The sequence below is a fragment of the Rhinolophus sinicus genome, linkage group LG03 (assembly GCF_036562045.2).
Source record: "Rhinolophus sinicus isolate RSC01 linkage group LG03, ASM3656204v1, whole genome shotgun sequence".
NCBI lineage: Eukaryota > Metazoa > Chordata > Mammalia > Chiroptera > Rhinolophidae > Rhinolophus > Rhinolophus sinicus.
In genome coordinates this window covers 62,430,508-62,451,952 of record NC_133753.1, presented here as the reverse complement: position 1 = coordinate 62,451,952, position 21,445 = coordinate 62,430,508, and the positions used below count along the sequence as shown (strand labels likewise).

Sequence of the window (21,445 nt, the reverse complement as noted above, 5' to 3'; positions counted from 1 at the left end):
CATTTAGCTCCCTTAACCAATGTTGCATAGTGAGTCTGAACCATATGGGAAACCTGGAGCTCAGAGGATCTAAAGGCAAGTCACCATCGTGTTCAAGGCAACAAAAAGCCTGGGTCCAGCGGGTCGCAGGTGACCTCACCCAGTACCTCCGCAGTGCTTCCCGAGGCCCTCTACGTCCGCCCTGCCCCCTCGGACTCCACAACTGGCAATTCTCACCCCAGACAAAAATCAAGTACTGAATCTCTGGTCTTTGTTTTCCCTCACAGCAGAAGTAACCGCTCAGCAAACATTCGGGAACTACTGACGGGAGACCTCGCGCACTGGGAGGAGTTGGTTTTGGCTTCTGACGCGAGGGCCGGGTGGGCTTGGGGAGAGGCGCACTGAGTTGGTGGAGAGGAGGATTCTGAGGGGGCAGTAGTAATGGGTCTCCTGAGGACGAGCTCGGGTGCTGGCCGGAAGATCCGAGTGCTGCGAGGTTAGCGGGCGCGGAGCTCAGCTCTAGGAGCGGCTGGTGCGGGGTTCCGGCCTCTTTGTCTTCGCTCCCTCCGGCCAGGTCACTCTCAGAGCCGTCGTGCAGTCCCCTCCAGAGGCCCCCAACCCGGCTAAGGCGCTCTGAGAGCACCTTCCGGTCCACCCCCGGGAGTGTCTCCCTCTAGGGCTGTCCCTCAACCCACTCGCATCTATGCCCGCGGGCCAGCCTCACCCACCCGGGGTCGGCCCCAGGGCCGGCTCTCCAGCCTCAGTCCAGCTCCAAAACCGGAAGTCCGAGTGGGTGACTCAGGCGCTGAGGGCGCATGCGCAAGCGCAGCTACCAGGACTCTCCCGCGGAGCCGGGGCTGCAGCTAACGGGGAACCCAGCAGAGCGCGGCGCACTTCCGGGACGCGGCGCGCGGACCCCTTCCCCGCTCCCTGTCCGCTCCTCCCGCATCAGTCGCGGCGGGTAGATTCAGGAGGAACCGTAGGTCCCAAAACCCTGTGCGCGTTTCCCGAAGGGAGCATTCGACTCCGTGGTCGCCTGGAGAGGCGCTGGAGGAGAGAGCGACGTATACAGGGACTCGAGATCCGGCGTGGGAATGATCCACGAACTGCTCTTGGCTCTGAGCGGGTACCCAGGGTCCATTTTCACCTGGAACAAGCGGAGCGGCCTTCAGGTCTGTCCGACTCAGAACGCGGAAACTGACGGAAGCTGAATGGGTAGACCTGAGCTAAAACGTGGGGCAATTCTGAGGGACTGAGGGGGCGGGCCTTGCAGGGCCGAGGGGCGGGGGGAATGGCCCTGCTCAGGTAACTGGAGGGCAGTGCCCCGAGGGGCCTACGGCTGACGTAACACCTTGAGAAGGCTGGGCTTAGGCTGGGAAACGGAGGGCAGACCCAGAATGACCCCGCCTGCGGGGAGGGAGAGAGGGAGCCCCGAATCCCGCTTCAAGTTGAGTTGTTTGAGCGAGTTGCTGGGCAACTGGATGTAAAAGTGAAGGAGGCACTTTCTCCCATTTTCTCGCTTGCACTGTTTTAAATTGAGTTTTGAAAGCTAGACCAGAGGTTAACACACAGTAAAGTTTCAGCCAATTTTGTTGCATGCAAAAAAATGAATGAGTATATTTCCCTCATGATCATTTCTCAGGAAATTTGCGCAATAGGAGAACTTGGAAGGGGGCCTTCCTGTAACCAGGAATGCATGAGGAGGAAGAGCTGGGTACTAGATGCATTATCTCATTTAATCTTCATAACCATCTACCTCCACACAGATAGTAATTAGCAAGCTTGGCCTTGAACCCAGGTCTGTCAGGCGCCAGTATCTGAACTACTCTTGTACTTCTGCCTCCAGTAATGTTATCTAATCCTCTGGATAAGTTAGTAACTAGGTATTGTTAGCCCTAGTTTACAAATGAGCAAACTGAAGCTCAGAGGACTTGATGGTTGGTGGCTAGTCCTGGTAATGGCAAGAGTTGTACCTAGCTCTGTCTGATGACAGTCATGCCTCTTCATATGAGACTTGGCAGAATAGGCTGGGGAAGAGCAGAAAAATTATATTTTTAGTCTATAAAACCTGTAAACCAAACAGATTCCTATTGTTATTTATTTTCCCCTGTAAAACTAGCACAATGCCAGGCATATAGGAGGAAAATGTTCAGGAAGTATGTGTGTGTGCTTTACGATCTGAAGTAAAAAGAAATAACAATATAGAAAAGATAGCTGCCTTCCTTTCTTATAAAAAAGTTTCCATCAGCTATTTTCCTCAGGGTCTCAGCTTTAAAGTCACCTCAGAAAAACTTTCTCTGACCATGTCTTTCAGTGTCCTCCCCTATGCCATTATTGTCTATCACAGCAACTTGTTTTTTTCCCTTAGAGGACTTAACCACAAGTCATATTATTTATTGTTGTCACCTCGTCCTAGTCTTTCATGCACAGATTGCCCGTCGAGGCAAAGACCACAGTGGTCCTCATGGATGTCCCAGAAGCACCTGGCACAGTTTGTCCCACAGAGTAGATATTTGTGTAAAAAAAAGCCACCAAAACCAGCAAATATTGCATACTTTCTGCAGAGCAGTGGTTTTCACATTGAATAAAGGGGAAAATTGTCATGAATGCCCAATGTTGATAAAAATCATTTTATTGTCATATAGAATATGTATACATATTAAGCTAAGTATAAACTCAAGCATATTGCTCTCATGAAAGCTATAAAACCAAATATTTTTACAAAGTAAGCAAAACTACCACACTTATCAATTCACATTAACACTGGCACTATTGACATTTTGGACAGGATAATTCTCTGTTGTGGAGGGCTCTCCTGTGCACTGTAGGATGTTTAGCAGCATCCATGGCCTCTGCTCACTAGAGGCCAGTGATACCCCTTGAGTTGCGGCAACCAAAAATATCTCCAGCCATTACGAAATTTCCCTTGGGGGGCAAAATTGGCCCTGATTGAGAACCACTGATATAATGTGACTTATACTGTTGTTTTGCTGAAACTAAATCACCAACATTGAATTTAATAGTTTAATGACTTTTACACAGGTCTGGCTTTATATTTTCTGTTTTGACTTCAGTAACTGTAATGCAGAGAATGCCTGTTCATATAACTAGATTACACCAAATGATATCAATAACTTCAAGGTATTGTTTGCTGTTATAGAATAACTAGACCTTCAGCTTTTCTAAAACTGTGCCGGAAAGCACTGCTCAAAATGCCAGTTTTAATGGGAGTATCACTGGCTAACTGGGTAGAGCTGTCCCAATAATAAAACTATTGCTTACATATATTGAACACTTGTTATGTACTTGGCACATGTGATGTACATGGCATAACTTATTTAATCCTCACAATTATTATCTCTGCTTTATAGATATGAAAACTGAGGCATAGAGAAGTATTGAAATCTGCCTAAGATTTCAAGCAAGTAAGAGGCAACTCAGGGATTCAAACCCAGACAGCCTGGCTCCAAAGACCAGGTTCTTAAGCACTACGTCATGATGCCTCTGAGTTATTAATTTGTGGATATGGTTATCATTGTGTTATTAAAATCTACATTAAGGGGATTCCTAATCAAATTATTATGGACTCAGAAACAGAAAAACTCTTCTTTACCTATTTATTACCACATTTACTGTCATATAAAGATGGCATCCACAAAATACAATACTCACAATATGAATATGCAATATGCTAAGCTCTTTGGGGGTAGCAACTATATCTGATTTTGTTCAATATTTAATTTCAGAACGTTAACACAGTGCCTGGGATAAGTAAATTGGTTGATTCTCCAACGAAGATATATAGTGGCCAATAAACAAATGAAAAGATGATCAATATCAGTAATCATTAGGGAAATGCTAATCAAAAGCACAATGAGATACCACTTCATACCTTTTAGGATGGCTATTATTCAAAAAAACGAACAAAACAAAACAAAACAAAAAAACAGAAAATAATAAGTGTTGGTGAGGTTGTGGAGAAATTAGAACCCTTTTGCTTTGCTGGTGGGACTATAAAATGGTGCAGCCCCTGCAGGAAACGGTATGGTGATTCCTCAAAAAATTAACATAGAATTACCAAATGATCCAGCAGTTTCTCTTCTGGGTATATATATACTAAAAGAAGTGAAAGCAGGGACTTGAACAGATATTTGTACACCCATGTTCATAATAGCATTATTCACAGTAGCCAAAAGGTAGAAGCAACTCAGGTATCCATGGACAGGTGAATGGATAAACAAAATATGGCATATACCTGCAATGGAATATCTTTCCATCTTAAAAAGGAAAGAAATTCTAACATATGCTACAACGTGGATGAACCTTGGAAACACTGTCCTAAGTGAAATAAGCCAGTCACTAAGTACAAATATTGTATGATTCCACTTATTTGAGGTACTTTGAGTAATCAGATTCATAGAGACAGAAATAGAAGGGTGGTGACAGAGACTGTGGGGAGGGAGAATGAGAAATCACTGTACAATGGGTACAGAGCTTCAGTTTGGGAAGATGAAAATGTTCTGGAGACAGATGGTGGTGATGGTTGAACAACAATGTGAATGTACTTAATCCCAAGAACTGTACATTTAATCCTTTCACTGCATTAATTGATTTCAAGTGTTTTTTTCAAAATGTGTCGAAATTCCACAAAAAAATAAAAAGTATTTTGAATATTTTATGCATGTATACTCGAACTCTGCAGTAGAGGGAAAGAAAAGTTGTTTTGAGCTCGTGGAGTAAACTCAAACACCGCAGTCAGTGGATGGGAATATTCATTCGGATATATCAGAACATTGCAGCAAATGAATTAAAAATGGCTAAAATGATAACTTTTATGTATATTTTGCCACATTAAAAAAAAGAACTTTGGTTGAATGAATACAGTCTCTTACTATTTTCTAGTTGAACTGCTGTGAAACCTTTATATAGCATATTAGGCTATCATTTGGCCATCATTTAAATTAAAGATAGAAATGAAAATACGGATACGAAATGTATATGTCTAGTTAAAAGGTACTTTGACAGATTATAGTATGCTACATTTATTTTACATTTTTACTGACATGAAAACAATTTAAAATCTCATAGAGACTTTGTAAATCCTAAGAATATGTCTGGAGTTTGGTAAAGAAACTTTGCTAAAGGGACTTTGTTGCAACCAGGTCAAAACCCCCATATCCTTATAGACCATCCCTGAAATACTGTATAAGAGACAGGTAACAGTAGCTGCCTCTGGGGAAGTTGACTTATATTTAATGTACACCATTTTGTATTGTTTCAATTCTCTACCATGTGTTGCAACCTATTTCAATAAAGAACTAATTAAGTCAGGGATGGGGAACAGCACCTTTGCAGTGGTTTGAAAATACTTTTGTGATGGAAGGAGAACTGACTCCGGGTGGTGAACACACAATGGGATTTATAGATGATGTAATACAGAATTGTACACCTGAAATCTATGTAAAATAAGACGACAATCAAATCTGCCTCTAAAATAATAATAATAATAATAATACTTTTGTTATCCAGAACTTACCAGTTTTAAATGGGCATCTTGAGAAGGGAAACGATAAATAGCACAAAGCACTTGAAGCACCTCAGACGGGTGTGCAGCGAATCGCAGGCATCAGTGATTTTAGCCTGGTTCCTCTCCTGCAGGTGTCACAGGACTTCCCATTTCTCCATCCCAGTGAAACCAGCGTCCTGAATCGACTCTGTCGGCTTGGCACAGACTACATTCGCTTCACCGAGTTCATTGAACAGTACACAGGCCATGTGCAGCAACAGGTAGTTTCCTGTTCCCAGGAATGTACATCCAGAGGACAGGAGCTATGCCAAGCTGTCAGTGAATCCACTGGTAATTTGTGTGAAATGAGCCACAGGAAGTTACGAATTTCTCATCACTGGAATTTTTTCAAGTGAAGGCCAGGTGACACCAGGGGAAAATTCCCACACAAGGAGAACATATACATAGGGGACTAATTTCGGCAAATTGGTGTAAGAAAATATGCTTCACCTGAGTTTTAGGAGACGTGAATTAAATTAGTTTGAGCTGGATCAGAGTTCCATTTCCAGAGGTGAAAACATGAAGCATTATCTCAAATTCCTTTGCTGTTCTACTTCTAATTACCTTAGTCACGTTGAGTTAAACCAGAGGATGTTCTTGGAACATGGTAAGCATTTAATAAATATTATCCATTACATGACTTAATTGGAAGTCAGTGTAGTGTAGAGGTCAAGGATTTGTGTCCCTCTCTGTCACTCACTGGCCGTAGAGTGCGTGACTATAACCTAATGCTCGATAACTAAGGCTTAGTTTCCTTATCTATAAAAGGGGGATAGTAGATAGTACCTATCTCATAGAGTTGTGAGGATTAAACATGCAAAATGCCTGGTACATAGTAAGCACTCAAAATTTTTTAAGAGCAATTTTAAAGTTCTCTTTATTTTTAATTGTCTGCAGTTCTGTTGGTGGTAAGCAAAAAGATTGCCGAATTGTGTGACTCTGATTCAGTGATGACTTTCCTAGTTGAAAGAATTATTCTGGTAGAGGAGAAAGACGGGGACTTCTAGAAAGGAAGAGGAAGGATGCTTTTCTGAAACAATGCAGTCAGTACCTTCTGTCCCATTACACAAATTGGTTGTCAGGCCTGTAGGGGTCATCTATGGGGCAAAGGAGTTGGAGGATAATGCCTTATGTTTTCATCTCTGGGACAGGGATTCTGGTTCACTCAAACTGATTTTATTGCAGAGAAAATACATAAGCTAAACAGGAGTTTAAAGTCTAATCAATGCCAGGTTGCTATGAAATCACATTGAGGGCACACTTAATTATCAAACTTGGAACCTGTATGTATATTAATATAGATGAAAAGGCCTCTAATTTTAATTTTTTGTATATAACACCTAAAAGAAAAAAATATGCTCTATATTCTTGTGACTATGGATTTCATCTTATATAATATGTGAATTCTTACTTTCCCAAATTCTAAAGATATCTGTAGTACCTCTTTTTTTGGAAAAGTAAAAAGCATACTCATTTTCTCTTTCATTATGTGATAAATGAAGACATTCATTTCTCTGGAATGACACAAGAATAAAACAAAATTGGTTGTACGCCGATCTACTCTATTTCACCCTATGCCCATGTTATTCTTATTACAGCTGTAAGCATTTATCTGCAGGAACTATTAGTATCCTTTGCAGCATCCTCTGGCTACCCTATGCCTTGTAACCCCCGAGCCCGAGCTTCCTACCACATTTGTTGCTGAATTCTGTTACTGTATCTACCACCACCAGAGCCTGATCACCCAAATCAGTACACAGCCAGAGAGGCTAGTCATTGTGGCCTCTAGTCAACTGTTAACCACAGTTCCCTATATAAAACTACGGAAGAAGCTCTTACAAAAAATTACAGGTTTCCTGAAAGACGAGCCATATTTGTCTCTTGGTGAGGGTCTCATGACTCCCCATGTTGACTATCAGATTCATTCATGTTCAGATGAATTGCCATGCCAGGCAGGAGAAGGGATGTTGAAGTCATTTTATTTATTCAGTAAATATTTACCCTCTGTTCAAAGAACTGTATTAGGAGCTGAAATACAAAGACTAATAAAATGTGGGCCCTTGCTTCCTGAAGCTCTTGGTCTAGTGAGGGGGACAAATAAACAAAAGTACAATTCCAGCACTAAATAGAGACGCTATGAAAGCAGCAAAGGGGGAAGCTGTCAGTTTCCTAGGGAGAGTTAGGGAGGGCTTTGCAGGGAAGACATGCTTGAGTTGGGTCCTGCAGGAAGAGTATCTGGGTCCTGCAGGAACTGTGCACAAGGATGAGTGCACAGTTATAAGCAGAGCACATCCAAATTCATGGGGGTGAGAAATAGAAGCAAAGCACATTTGGTGAACTGTGGGTAGTTGGAACATGAGGATGTGAAGTTGGAAACAGTGAAAGATAATTTTGAAGAGAGGGTAAGGGCCAGAATGCAAAAGTCATCGTATACTATGTAGGGGAGTTTAGGTATTATTTTGAGGCAGTGGGAAGCTACCAAAAGGATTTAAGCTGGAAGTTATAAAACTGAGTTGTAGAAAAATCTCCACTGACTATGGAATAGTACCTGGCTGTTTGTAACATCTGGGCCACTAGGAAAATTAAAATAACACAAACTCTTTCTCTTCAGTTGGGTTTTCCTCTCACTGAATCACTGCTTTGATATGGAATTATTTAAGCAAAAACAATACCAGTAATAAAGAATGTCTTCCTCAAGTTCCAGGGTGTGAGCTGAAAAGTTGACATCTGTTTGTTTGATTTCAGGATCACCATCCCTCTCAGCAGGGCCAAGGTGGGTTACATGGAATCTACCTAAGGGCCTTCTGCACAGGTCTGGACTCTGTTTTGCAGCCTTATCGCCAAGCACTGCTTGATTTGGAACAAGAGGTGAGAGAGGAGATACGGGGACAGCCCTTCTGGGACAGCAGATTAGGGCATGTTCTTGAATTTGAAATGCCCTTTAATACGGTCAGGTAGTTAAGAGTGGGCTGTTTTCTGTGTGGCTGGAGGGAAGGTGTACTCTGTGATTGCTCAAGTCATGATCAAAGTGGCGTGCAGATCATGGCAGAGGTTCCTGAGTTAGTATATGAGAGCCCCAGCGTATTATCACCTGAAAATCAGAATTAATAATCTTCTATAAATCTTCATCTCAATAACCTAAAACTAATAGTAAGCCCATTCTCAGATTCCCTTCTAGTTTTCATGGATCAAATAGATTCGAGATATTTTGTATGGAGCCCTAACTACAGTGTGTTTCTCGTTGCAGTTCCTGGCCGACCCCCATCTCTCCATATCACATGTCAATTACTCCTTAGATCAGGTATGCTGCCAAAATAACAAAAGGCTTGGAATCTGTTGATACGGTTAGAATAATCTAACTTATGATATTTTCTTGAGAACTTTTTTTCTTCTGGATTCAGAGTCCAGCATTTTATATCTTGTATGGTTTCCTAGATCAGAACTGTTTGAAAAGCTCCAAATTAGTTAAAACTTAATGTCTGAGGTGTTAATGCTCTCTAACACTTATACTAGCCTCACAAGCAGAATACTGCTTCTATCTGCCATTCTCTGTCTCTACAGACAGAGATCTAAGCAAATTGTCTTAGGATACTGGATCTTGGCTGCTCTGTGGTATTGCCATCTTTACGTTAACTGGGACTATTTAGAAACAAAAGCAGTTGCTGGAGTAATTTTTTCCCTTGTATTCGATTATAGACCCTCCTAATTATTCTGTACTTTGCAGTTCCAGCTCCTTTTCCCCTCTGTGATGGTTGTGGTAGAACAAATTAAAAGTCAAAAGGTGAGAACTTTCCTTTTCCTTTTGCTCTGGTAAGCACCAAGGAAATCTTCTTAATTAAGTTTGCCTTTCATTCATTTTCAAAGACCCTAGCTTTTAGCAGTTTTTATTTATTCATTCAACAATATCTGGCTGCGTATCATGCTAAGTATCAGGAATGCAAAAATAAATTATAACCCTGTCCTTAAGCACCTCTTGGTCTAGAAGGTGGGGGAAATGCTAGTAGATGTACCCAAGAATGCTGCTGGGAAAGAGAAGAATGCTATGGACGTGAGGGCTTTTTTTTTTCTTTTTTTTTTTAAATGGAATCTAACTTTTACTTATTTGTTGTTTTTAATGGAATCTAACTTTTATCTTATTTTGTTTATTTATTTATTTATTTAAGATATTTTTTATTGGGGAAGGGGAACAGGACTTTATTATTGGGGAACAGTGTGTACTTCCAGGACTTTTTTCCAAGTCAAGTTGTCCTTTCAATCTTATTTGTGGAGGGTGCCATTCAGCTCCAAGTTGTCCTTTCAGCCTTAGTTGTGGAGGGCGCAGCTCAGTTCCAGGTTCAGTTGCCGTTACTAGTTGCCGTTACTAGTTGCAGGGGGCACAGCGCACCATCCCTTGCGGAACTCAAGGAGTTGAACCGGCAACCTTGTGGTTGAGAGCCCACTGGCCCATGTGGGAATCGAACTGGCAGCCTTCGGAGTTAGGAGCACGGAGCTCTAACCGCCTGAGCCACCGGGCCGGCCCCGAGCCGGCCCCCGTGAGAGCTTTTTGCACTAAGGATTTAGAGCTGTTGGATGTCGGTCTTGAGGTGAAGCTGAAAGTTAATCCTTAGAAGGAAAGATGGTAATAGGTTTATGGTTATGATGCTTGCAGTTTCCTGAGAATTAGACCGTTGGGTGAAACCCAGATGTTTATTAGTTAAATATGACTGTTCTTATCACAAGTTTTTATCACATGCATTGCAAAGTTAGGGAGAATGTCTTTTTGGGGCAGAGTTAATAACTGAGGAATAAATTATCTGAGATTTCACATTAGAAGAAGACTCTATCTGCTGGTCCCTAATTGGACCAAAAAGGACAAATGGATTAAACATGTTTAGCTCATTCATGTTTTTAAGCTGTTATATTTGTGCCTTAGCTTATTAGGAGTGTTCACCTTGATGACTGTAACTAGTTAACCAGTTAATTTGCCAGGTTGCTTCTTTATTTTTTTGCTCTGTAAGTACAGAAACTTAATTTTGCTGCATTCATTCTGTGCCAGCAAAGCCAGTAGGGGAGGTGCTGTTTGGCCCTTCAAAGCTGATTGCCCTCATCAAATAACGTGGAGCTTTTATTGTGCACTTGCGGTATACCATGCACTGTGCTTAGTGCTTCATATACGTTATCACATCCAGTCCTCTGAGGGGTCAAATAGGTTAAGTGCCTAGTGTCACAGAGATGGTAGGAAGTGGTGGAGCGGGCATATAAACCTAGGTCTGACTCCAAAGAAGCACTCTACGTACTAATTATCTCCCAAAATAGAGGGGACCTTCTAGATAAGTGGAGTTAGTGTAAGGTTCCATGCGTAGCTGCACATCGCAGTTGTCTTTCAGCTTCCATTGGCCACCGGAAGGAGAGTAGAAATGAGCAGAGCGATTGCAGATGGGTGAATCTTCCTTCCTGCCAGGGGCTGGTGTGCTCTGGCTCTACAAAGTGAAAAACTGAGGTTGTCAAGGGCATGGGCTGGGGGTGAGGATGGGGTTGATTGCAGACAGGTACAAAGGATCCTTTACAGTGATGGAAATGTTATAAAACTGGCTTATGGTGATGGTTGCACAATGCTGTAAAATTACTAAAAATTGTTGAATAGTACACTTAAAATGGGTGAATTCTATGGTATGTAAATTATACCTCAATAAAGCAGTTTTTAAAAAAGAGAGAGCCAGAGGACACAGAAAGAGGAAGCAGATTTTTGGAAAAGTGTGTACCTTATAAGTCTGAATTAGGCCTGAATCTGATATAAAGAGCTTTCTTTACCTCTGCTTGGAATTTCAACTCTAAATGTTTCTGGTTTCTCTAGTGCAATAGTTCTCAAACTTCATTGTGCATTAGAATCACCTAGAGCAGATTGTTAAAAACCAGGCTGGGACCTGGGCCCTACGCCAGAGATTCTGATTCGGTGGGTCTGCAGTGGGGCCCAAGAATTTACATTTCTAAGAAGTTCCCAGGTGGTGGTGCTGCTGCTGCCAGAGGTGGGGCTGGCTGGAGAGGGGTAGGGAGTGCATACTTTGAGAACAACTATTGTGATTTATAAGAAGAAATACACATTTGGTCTTCATATTGTCTCTGGCACAGAGCTTCTAAAACCCTTGGAATTTCCTAATTGATAAGAGTGATCTAGGTGTCTTGATATTCATAACGAACCCTTATCCACCACACCTGAGTTAATGAGTTGACTTTTGGAAAGCATCTAAGGATGGGGGCTGGTTGCCAGGGGAACCAGCCGTGTGATTGGAGGGTTGGCACTTTCAGCCCCACCCCTCCCCATCTGCGGGGTGGGGAGAGGGGCAAGAGATTGAGTTCAGTCACCGGTGTGGCCACTAATTTAATTAGCGGTGCCTATGTAATGAAGCCTCTATAAAAACCCAAAAGAACAGGGTTCGGAGAGCTTCCGGTTTGATGAAACAGACCGCTTCCCTGGGACCAGAAGCTCCTTTGTTTGGGACCTCGCCCTAAGTCTCTTTACCTGGCTATTAATTCACATCCTTTGATATCCTTTGTAAAAAACCAGTAGTCTAATGAGTAATCTGGTTTCCTGAGCTCTGTGAACTGCTCTAGCAGATTAATGGAGCACGAGGAGAAGGTCATGGGAACCTATAGCCAGTTGGTCAGAAGCAGAGGTAACAGCCTGGGCTTGTGACTGGCGCCTGAAGTGGAGGGCAGTCTTGTGGGACTGAGCCCTTAACCTGTGGGACCTCATGCTGTCTCTGGGTAGATAATGTCAGGATTAGGTTGAATTGTAGGACACCCCAGCTGGTGTCAGAATTGCTTGGTGGTGTGGGGAAAACCCCACATACATTGCAGTTGGAGTCAGAATCGGAACTATGCATAGATCTAATGAGAAAGTTCATCCCTATTCCCTGCTGGGTTGTGCCCTCTAGATTGAATATAGAATATGATTTTGTGCTACATGAACTATTAAAATGGAATCCAGTTTGAAAAGGCTGTATTTTCCACAGATTCATGGTTGCCAAATCCTGGAAACAGTATACAAACACAGCTGTGGAGGTTTGCCTCCTGTTCGAAGTGCACTAGAAAAGTAAGTCATGGCTCAGATGGGAACCGGAGCGGGGGTGGGTGGTTAAGTGAATTTGCACCTGTTTTATTTTAAGGTCATCCCAGGTTTCCCTCTTGGGAAAGTTATGACCAGGATAAAAAAGACCCATGAGCAGAGGAACTCAGTAATCCTTATGATGGCTCAAAAATTGCACAAATAGGGTGTGGGGACAGAGTCCCAGAGAGCAGTTTCCAGGCTCTCGGCCTCACGTGGAAAGGTGCTGGCTCGGGTAGTAGATGGCTGTCATCTGTGACTAGTTGGCCATCAGTTGTAACCAGTTAGCCAGTAAGCCACTGATATAACTGCTGTGACTGCGTTGGTTGGTTGGTTGGCAGAGAAGTGGACGGCGAATTGCGAATTGTGTGGATCCTACTTCCTGTGTCTCCAACTCAGCCACCAGTGAGATATAGTGGTATGACTCCCCTATCTGTGGCTCCGTGGGTGTTCTTTTTTGGCCTCACCATATCTTGCGTTCTTATGTGGGGAGTAGGACCAGAGACCCCGCATGACACCCCACATGACAGAGGGTTATAAAGCATTGAGTATCTAAGCTAGGATCTAGTTGCCCAGATGCCCTTGAGGCATCCTTTTTAATTTGGGGATCTCATCATCCTTGGGGAATTTCCATTACATGTGCCAGATAATGCTTAGCTATTTCTAAACTTGGGTATTTTGAGTACCTGATATTTTCACATCAAGGTCCTTAAAAATGTTTATACTTTAGAATCCAATAATGTCACTCTTAGGAATTTTATCCTAAAAAAGTTATTCAAAAGAAGAAAATTACCATATGCACAAACATTATTCATTGTAATTTTGTCTACTATATCAAGAAATTAGAAAATTACCAGCAGCAGAAGAAAGCTAAATAAAAGTATATTCACTCAATAGACTATCAGACCATTAAAACTACCAATACTATAACATGTAAAAATAGTTTTTATAATACTAACTGAAAAAAAGATACATAATTATACGTATATTAGGATTACAGCTCTATGTGGACTTTGAGCAAAGAATGCTCATTTGATTGATCTTCCTAGTTCCCTCTTCCTCCTCGTTTTTAAAAACGATGGTGTGGCATTAATTGCAAAATTGGAAGCAGTGATCTCTGAGGCCCTTCACAACTCTTAACAATCTCCACCTGACCACTACACAAGTAAGTCTGCAGAAGAGTTAGGAAACTTTCTAGAACATGCTTTAGGGACATAATTTCTCTATTACAGTGCCTTTTTTCCTAATTAAAGAAAATACAGACATGCAAAAAGAAGAAATAGAAATCACCTGTAATCTCAGTCCCTTGAGATACCCAATTTAACTTTTGGTGTATGTCTTCTGCAGTTTCTCTCTATAAATATACTATATAGTTTTATGCATAGAACATATAATCTTATGTAGATAATATGATGTAGATAACATGTTTGTTATATATTTGCAGGGACCAAACGTTACAGACCACATCCTCAGATGTACAAAATGTAAAGGGCTTCCCATTTGATATTTTTAAGAGTGATTCCATTCAGTTAGCTACTACAAATAGTACTCACTCTCTTTTAGCTTCTTTTTCTTCACAAGTAATTCTGGAAGATTTCAAATCTACAAAAATGTTGGATGAACTGTCCAGTAAACATCTGTATATCCTTTAGTTTCACCAGTTAAAATTTTGCCACATTTGATTTATTTTTCTTTCTCCCTCTCTATAAACTATGAAATACAGAGGGTGCCAAAAAAAAGTATTTACATTTTAAGAATGGAGAAAAACTGTATTAAAATTGTAATACTCAATATATACAGATAACAAAAGATGAATACAAGTCACGTTTGACTTCTGCAATTACAAGAGGTGCTCAAAGTGGTTACCATCAGCATAATTTTAATACAGTTTTTTTCTTAAAATGTGTAAACATTTTTTGGCACCCTCTGTATATATGTAAATATATATAAATACATACACACACATGCATGCCACAATTTTTTTGCTGAATCATTTGAAGTTAGTCACAGATACGATGCTTAACCCCTAAATACTTCAACATGTATTTCTTTAGAAAAAGGGCATTCTCTTATATAACCTCAATACCATATTACACCCAAGAAAGTTAACATTAATTCAACAATACAATATCCAAAATATATCTGAATTTCCTCAGTTACCTCTAAAAGTTCTTTGTAGCTGTTATTTTTTGCATTTGGTTGTCATGGCTTTTTAGTCTTCTTTAATTTGGAACAGTCCTCTTCCTTGCCTTTTTTTTTTTTTAATTTTTGATGACATTGATGTTTTAAAACTCCTGACCAGTTGTCTTGCAGAATATTCTGCAATCTGGATACTTCTCATTATTTCCTAATGATTAGATTCAGGTTAAACATTTTGGGTTGCATCATATTAGAAGGCACAGAAAGTAAGTTTGTCCCATTACTGGTGTTGTAAAGTTTGATCACTTGGTTTAGGTGTTTTCTGACAAATCTCTCCATTTTAGAGGGATATTTTCCCCTTTGTAATTAATCTGTTAACTGGGAATGATCCTTTGAGACCATGTTTATATCCCATTCTACAACCTTTCTGCGTTTTGTTTTAGTTTCTGCATTCTGTTGGATAATACTTTTTCAGGTATACCTGCCTCTCACACATTGAATCTACTCTCCCTATGTGATTCCAACAAAAATAAAACAAATTTAATACTGTGTTAGCCAAAAAGAGACTCCTGTAAGTCCATTTAATTTTAACAGGAATCATCAGTTTTGAAACTTTTTTTTACACAAAAGGAGGAAAGAAAAATGTGTTTCTCCTAAAGGACTATCAGAACATTCACTGAACATTTCAGACTTCAGTATGTAGGCTACAAGTTTAGAAATTTAATCAGTTAGTACACTTGCAAACATTTAAATTAGAATAGCACAATTATTTTTAGCGTAATTGGTCATTTCCCTTCTGACTCATAAACTCTCAAAAGCCTCTGTTTATTCTGTAGCAGTTTAAAGCATGCCCTCTGCACAGTTGTGGGGTTAGTGTTAAGTGGACTTCTAAGGCTCTTGCTTTTTTCCCAACTCAGAATCCTGGCCGTGTGTCATGGGGTCATGTATAAGCAGCTCTCAGCCTGGATGCTACATGGACTCCTCCTGGACCAGCACGAAGAGTTCTTTATCAAACAGGGTCCATCTTCCGGTAACGTCAGCGCCCAGCCAGAAGAAGATGAGGAGGATCTGGGCATTGGGGGACTGACAGGAAAGCAACTGAGAGAACTGCAGGACTTGGTGAGAGCACAGCAAGAAGCCTGGCATACTCCTGCCAGGACTCAGAAAAGACGGCAGCCAAATGACCTTGTGGTCCTCCCTCGTCCCTCCAAGTTCCTCATAGCCTGGCACCTTCCATAAACTCTTTAGATGTAAAACACTTGGCTTTATCTTAGCTTGACACTTAACTTAAACTTAAAACTTCACTTAATGTGAGGCTACAAAATAGAAAATATATTTGTGAGATTCCTTTTGTTTCCCAGTGTCTGCTTTTAAGAGGTTAATAAGTCTTGTCTGGGAAGGCAGTCTTGTAGCTACCCTGTAGTTTTTAAGTGCAGTTTGGAGTTTTGATTAGACTCCCCAAAGTCCTGTATTGTCCTTACTCATCCATCCATCCATTTTATCCTGTTACAACATCTTATTAAATGCCTGCTACGTGCCAGGCATTGTTCTAGGTGCCACAGCTATGTAGACACATAAAATGTAGCAGGCCCTGTCCTTAAAGAGATTGTAGTTCAGAGGAAGATAGAATAAGTAAACAATAACATTACATGTACTAAGTACTTTGAAAAAAAGTAAGTATGGGTGTTCTTAGATCATGGTCTTAGAGTAACTAGAGAAGGCTTTTCAGTGGAATATATGTTTAAATTGCAAAGATTTGGGAGGAGAGCTCAAGAAATGTCCCAGGAAGAGGGAGGGATGTGTATAAAGTACAGAACCCATGAAGGACTTGGCTCATTTGGGGAACCATTAGTAATTCAATTGAAATAGTCAAGTAAAGACTGAAATACAGTGTAAGGGGCAGTGGAGGGGATGGGGGAAGTGGCAGTCAATGTCGAACTAGGCAGAGGTAAGATCATGAAAGCCCTTGGAAACAGTGGGAAGGAATTGGGACTTGAACCTGAAGAGCTGGGAGCCAATGAAGAATTTGAGGTGAGACGGTAACAGTCAGACTTTATGATAGATCACTCTGGATGCTGTGTGGGGGAATCAAGATTAGTGGCAGGTAGGTCAGGAGAATGTTGGGGACACTGAAGTGAAAAATAATAGCACCTAAACCAAGGGTGGTAACAGTAAACATGGAGAGGAATAAAGAGGCTTCAGAGAGATTTAGGAGGTGGAAAAAGTAGGCCTTAGTGATTGATTGGATATGGGTCCAGAGGGAAGAAGCAGGGCTGATATCCAAATGCGGGCCTTCAGCAGCTTGGCGCTGACTAGTAATGGTAAGAAATGTGTATTGCTGGTATTGGGGGAAAGAAGATGGGTCTAATTTTCGACATGTTGAGTGTGAGGTACTTGTAAGAAGTGTCCACTGGGCTGAGCCTGGAGCTCACGAGAGCAACCTAGCTTAAAGGTAAAGATTTAAGACTCATCAGCATATAGAAGTTTTTAATCTGGGGTCCATGGGGGACTTCAGGAGGTTCTGTGAAATGTATGTTTGTGTATTTGTCAGGAAGGTCCATAGCTTTTATAATTATAGAGAGTCCTGTGATGTAAAAAGGAATTAAAATATCTGTTACGATGTGTAACGGAAGATGTGATTGTCTGTGAAGAGGGTGGTGAGTGAGTAGGAAAAGGTCTGGAATAAGTGCCCTGATGAACCCCAGCACTGAAGCCCGAATCGGAGGGTGAATAGCAGAGGTCAAAGTCAGCATCACCCCATCCATCCGGGCTGGAGGCGGACACGGGTCAGATCAAAAGCAGGTCAAGGAAGGGGTGGAATGGCTGAGTGACTGGGTGCTGAGTACCGGGGGCTTCATGGGCTGCATCGGTGGTTCTCAGACGTCAGTGTGGGTCAGAATTAGCTGGAAACTTGTTAAAACATGGATTGCGAGGCCTCATCGTCCAGATGTTCTGTAGATCTGGGGAAGGGCTTGAAAATTTGCATTTCTCATAAGCTCCTGCGTGAGGCCGATGCTGCTGACCCAGGAGCCACAGTGAGAACCACTTGGCTAAATGACTCGAACTATAATAAAGAGCTGGGCAGAGCAGACATACGCAAGATAATAAAATCATAGACATGGAGACCTGGAAAAAAATAAAGACCAGGTTTTCCATACCTAAGGAAAGTGAGTTCCACATCTAATGCACAAGTTTTCCACAGTAGTAAAGGCAGAGGGAGGATTCAAATCCTCATGTTAAATAAAACACTGTTATTTCCACCGTGCTCTCCTGCTGCCTGAAAATGGAATACATCTCTCTGTAACACTGGTCATTTAAGAATTATGCAACTTCAGATTTAAAGTCCCTGCTTCTAGAAAATGTAAATCACAGGTTGGGAGAGTTACTAGCTTTCCCTTTTTTCATACATTGTCTCTGATACGGATTATTTCCTTGACCAGCGCCTGATAGAGGAAGAGAACATGCTGGCACCATCTCTAAAGCAGTTTTCCCTGCGAGTGGAGATTCTGCCATCCTACATTCCCGTGAGGGTTGCTGAAAAAATCCTGTTTGTCGGAGAATCTGTCCAGATGTTTGAGAATCAAAATGTCAACCTGACTAGAAAAGGTAGGGCTCTCCTTGCCTAATGTACCCCATCCGCAAAGCTGCTCTCACTTGACATTGTGTGGCCCCCAAAGCACGCCTGGTCACAGTGAGTGGCTAGTAATGTGTATGTGCTGAGATTTCAGCATCACCACATGTGACATGCGCCTGCACAGCGGGCGAAGGAGCCCCACACCCGGGGCTGGAGAAACCTTGCCTGTCCTGGTTGTTCTCTGCCTTCCTGTGACCGTGCCTTCCTGTCCTGCAGGCTCCATTTTGAAAAACCAGGAGGACACTTTTGCTGCAGAGCTGCATCGCCTCAAGCAGCAGCCACTCTTCAGCCTGGTGGATTTTGAACAGGTGGTGGATGGTATTCGCAGCACCGTGGCTGAGGTTTGTCTTGCACAGTATATTTTTCTTAGCAAGAAAGTGGACCAGTTCCCCAGAAGTTGGATACTTTTGTTTCTTCTTGATGTGGTTACAACTTAGCTTGGAAGGGATTGTTTGAGAGAGAGAGGGAGGGCAAGAAGTGGGAAATGAAAGCACCCTCTCTGTTTTTAGTAATAGAGGCAGAACTGCCTTGGCATTTTCACACCTCACAGGAGTTTGCTAGCTAGCTAGTTAGTTAATTAGCTAGTTGTGTAAAGGGAGGTCTTGGTTCCATTTCAAACAGTCAACATTGAGTCCATATATGTAGTCGGCAGTAACTCCAAGGGATCAACGGATTCTGACTAAACTTAGTGCCTTACGTACATGTATTTTAGAATGGCTGTATTATTCTTTCATTTATGAATGAGGAAGGCAGAACAAGTGTGATTTTTCCATTCCTATAAGTGAAAAAAACACTCAGAAAGCTAACTTGTCTGGTGTTGCACAGGATGTAACAAAGGTGCGGTTAGAAACAGGTCTCCTAACTCCTGACTCAGTGTTAAGTGAATTGTGCTTCCTCCACCAACTTCAACTGTGACTGAAATTTTTCAAATGGGCGTATGTTCTGTGGTTGATAACGAACTTTGGCTCCCAGATGTGTGAAATGAGATCTTTATAGTTAGTCAACTGTGTTGTTAACTATGTTAGTGGTTTTCAGCTCCAGCTGTGCATAGAATCACCTGGAACTTAACACATGCACTTGCACCAAGTTCTTACCTCCAGAGCTTCCGACTCATAGGGCGGGAGGGAGTAGGTGCTTGTATTTATTCCAGCCAACCACTAAACAAAGCTGCAGGTGATTTGAAGCACAGCCAGTGCACTAGGGTCAGTGTCTAGAACTGTCAAAAAGCTGAGCATCGAGTGTGCTCACATTGGAAGCCCAGTAACCTATGATTTCCTTTTTTGGTCACTGTCCCAAAAATTCCTAGACATTGAAGACAGAGTTGTGATGTAGACTAAAATATTAGACCTTAAGGGGACCTTGAGCTATCACTTGATTTGATTCTTTATGGGCAAGTAAATATCTAAACTACCTCGAATATACTTTCCTGTCCTCTCAAAATTTCAAGACACTGTCCTCTGTTCATAGCCAAGGCAGCTCTTGCCTAAAGGGGCTGGTGTCTTCAGTTCCTTGCATCTTATTTTATTGGATCTATTTCTGTTCTTTAATCATTTTTGTGATAACTCTTTGGAAAATATAATTAATGGAGGAAAGTAAAATTTCATTGAGTAAGATCAAAATTGTTTTTTTCTTGTGAAATTTTGAAATGCATAAATTGCTGGAAATTATATTTCCAGTTTATAAAAATGTTAGCCAAGGAATTGAAGCTCAGACTCTTTGAAGTATTTCAGAATTGTACCTAATAGACTGTTTTTGAAAAGTATTGTAACAATAATAACAGCTCATTGTAATGAAAAGAAATATCGTGTACCCAGAAGGCAAAGGGGCTGTGGCTGCAAATACCCATCGTAGTCATCTCCTTAGGATCTTTCTCTCCTTTTTTAATTTTTTAAAAAACTATACTATATGAATCTATTTATATAAAGTTCAAAAACAGAAATAGTCTGGTGTTAGATGTCAGGATGTATTTGCTCCTGGTCAATGGAAAGGGCATGGGTGGGGCTGTCAGGGTGCTGGTTCTGTAGGTGTGCTTAATGGGTGAACATTCTTCAAGCTTTAAACTTATGATTTGTGTACTTTTCTCTATATACGTTAGTACTTCAACAAAAAGATTTTAAAAATTAACTCCTACACAATAATTTTCTTGTTTGAATTTGATCTTTAGTTGGTTACTGCTTATATAGACAAACGGTTGTATTAATTTTTGAAGGTTAATCTTATGCTTGACAACTTGTTGAAGTCTTTCTTTAGTTCTAATAGTTTGTTGATGCTATTGATTTTCTAAGTAATAATTATATCATTTGTAAATAATGAAACTTTTACAACTTGCATTCCAATTTTTAAAATATTGCTTTTTCTTTCCCTTGGTCTTGGCTAGGATCTCGAATACTGCATTAAACAGTTTGAGTGATAGCTTATATAAATTGTGTCAAACAGTAGACGTGATAATGGGCATCCTTGAATTTTTCTGGCTTTTAAAGATGATGCATCTAAAGTCTCTCTCCTACTATAATGTTTGCTTTAGGCTTTTGGCACATCAAGTTAAAAAAATTAACTTCTCTTTCTAGTTTATTATGAGTTTTTATCATAAATAGATGTTAAATTTTATCAACTGCTTTTTCTGTATCAATTAAGGTTCAGTTTTTTTGTTTGGGTTCTTTTTCTCCTTTAGTGTATTCATATGGTAAATCCCTGGTTGGATTTTCAGATATTGAATCTTCCTGAGATAAGCCATACTTAAATGTGATGTTTTATGTTTTAATATACTGTTGGATTTAGTTAGCCAATAAAGTATTTAGAATTTTTGCGTCTGCATTTACTAGTGAAATAAGACTATACTATTCTCTCCCTATACTCTTATGTGGTTGTGGAATGAAGATTATATAAGCTTCATAACATGAGCTGTCACTTTTCCTATTTTTTAGAACAATTAATATAAAATTTGTGACTGAAAGTTTAAACTTACCTGAAAAATTATCTAAGCTAGGTTTTTTTAGAGGGGTAAATCTTCAGCAATTCGACATATTTAAAACCTATTAATCTA

General features: G+C 41.0%; 1 protein-coding gene across 2 annotated transcripts in view; it reads left to right on the top strand.

Moving 5' to 3' along the window:
- The first annotated feature begins 794 nt into the window (after nucleotides 1-794).
- The window catches only part of TUBGCP4 (tubulin gamma complex component 4), a 31,932-nt gene continuing 11,281 nt past the window's right edge, over nucleotides 795-21,445 (top strand). Inside the window, exons 1-9 of one of the 2 annotated variants that reach the window (XM_019725372.2) lie at nucleotides 795-1,151; nucleotides 5,638-5,766; nucleotides 8,291-8,413; nucleotides 8,793-8,846; nucleotides 9,270-9,326; nucleotides 12,538-12,617; nucleotides 15,686-15,887; nucleotides 18,209-18,374; nucleotides 18,619-18,743. In XM_019725372.2, the coding sequence (XP_019580931.1) occupies nucleotides 1,074-1,151; nucleotides 5,638-5,766; nucleotides 8,291-8,413; nucleotides 8,793-8,846; nucleotides 9,270-9,326; nucleotides 12,538-12,617; nucleotides 15,686-15,887; nucleotides 18,209-18,374; nucleotides 18,619-18,743 (1,014 nt within the window). In that variant the 5' untranslated portion in view covers nucleotides 795-1,073. The remainder of the gene's footprint in view (nucleotides 1,152-5,637; nucleotides 5,767-8,290; nucleotides 8,414-8,792; nucleotides 8,847-9,269; nucleotides 9,327-12,537; nucleotides 12,618-15,685; nucleotides 15,888-18,208; nucleotides 18,375-18,618; nucleotides 18,744-21,445) is intronic. The other variant, XM_019725371.2, reaches the window with a different exon arrangement.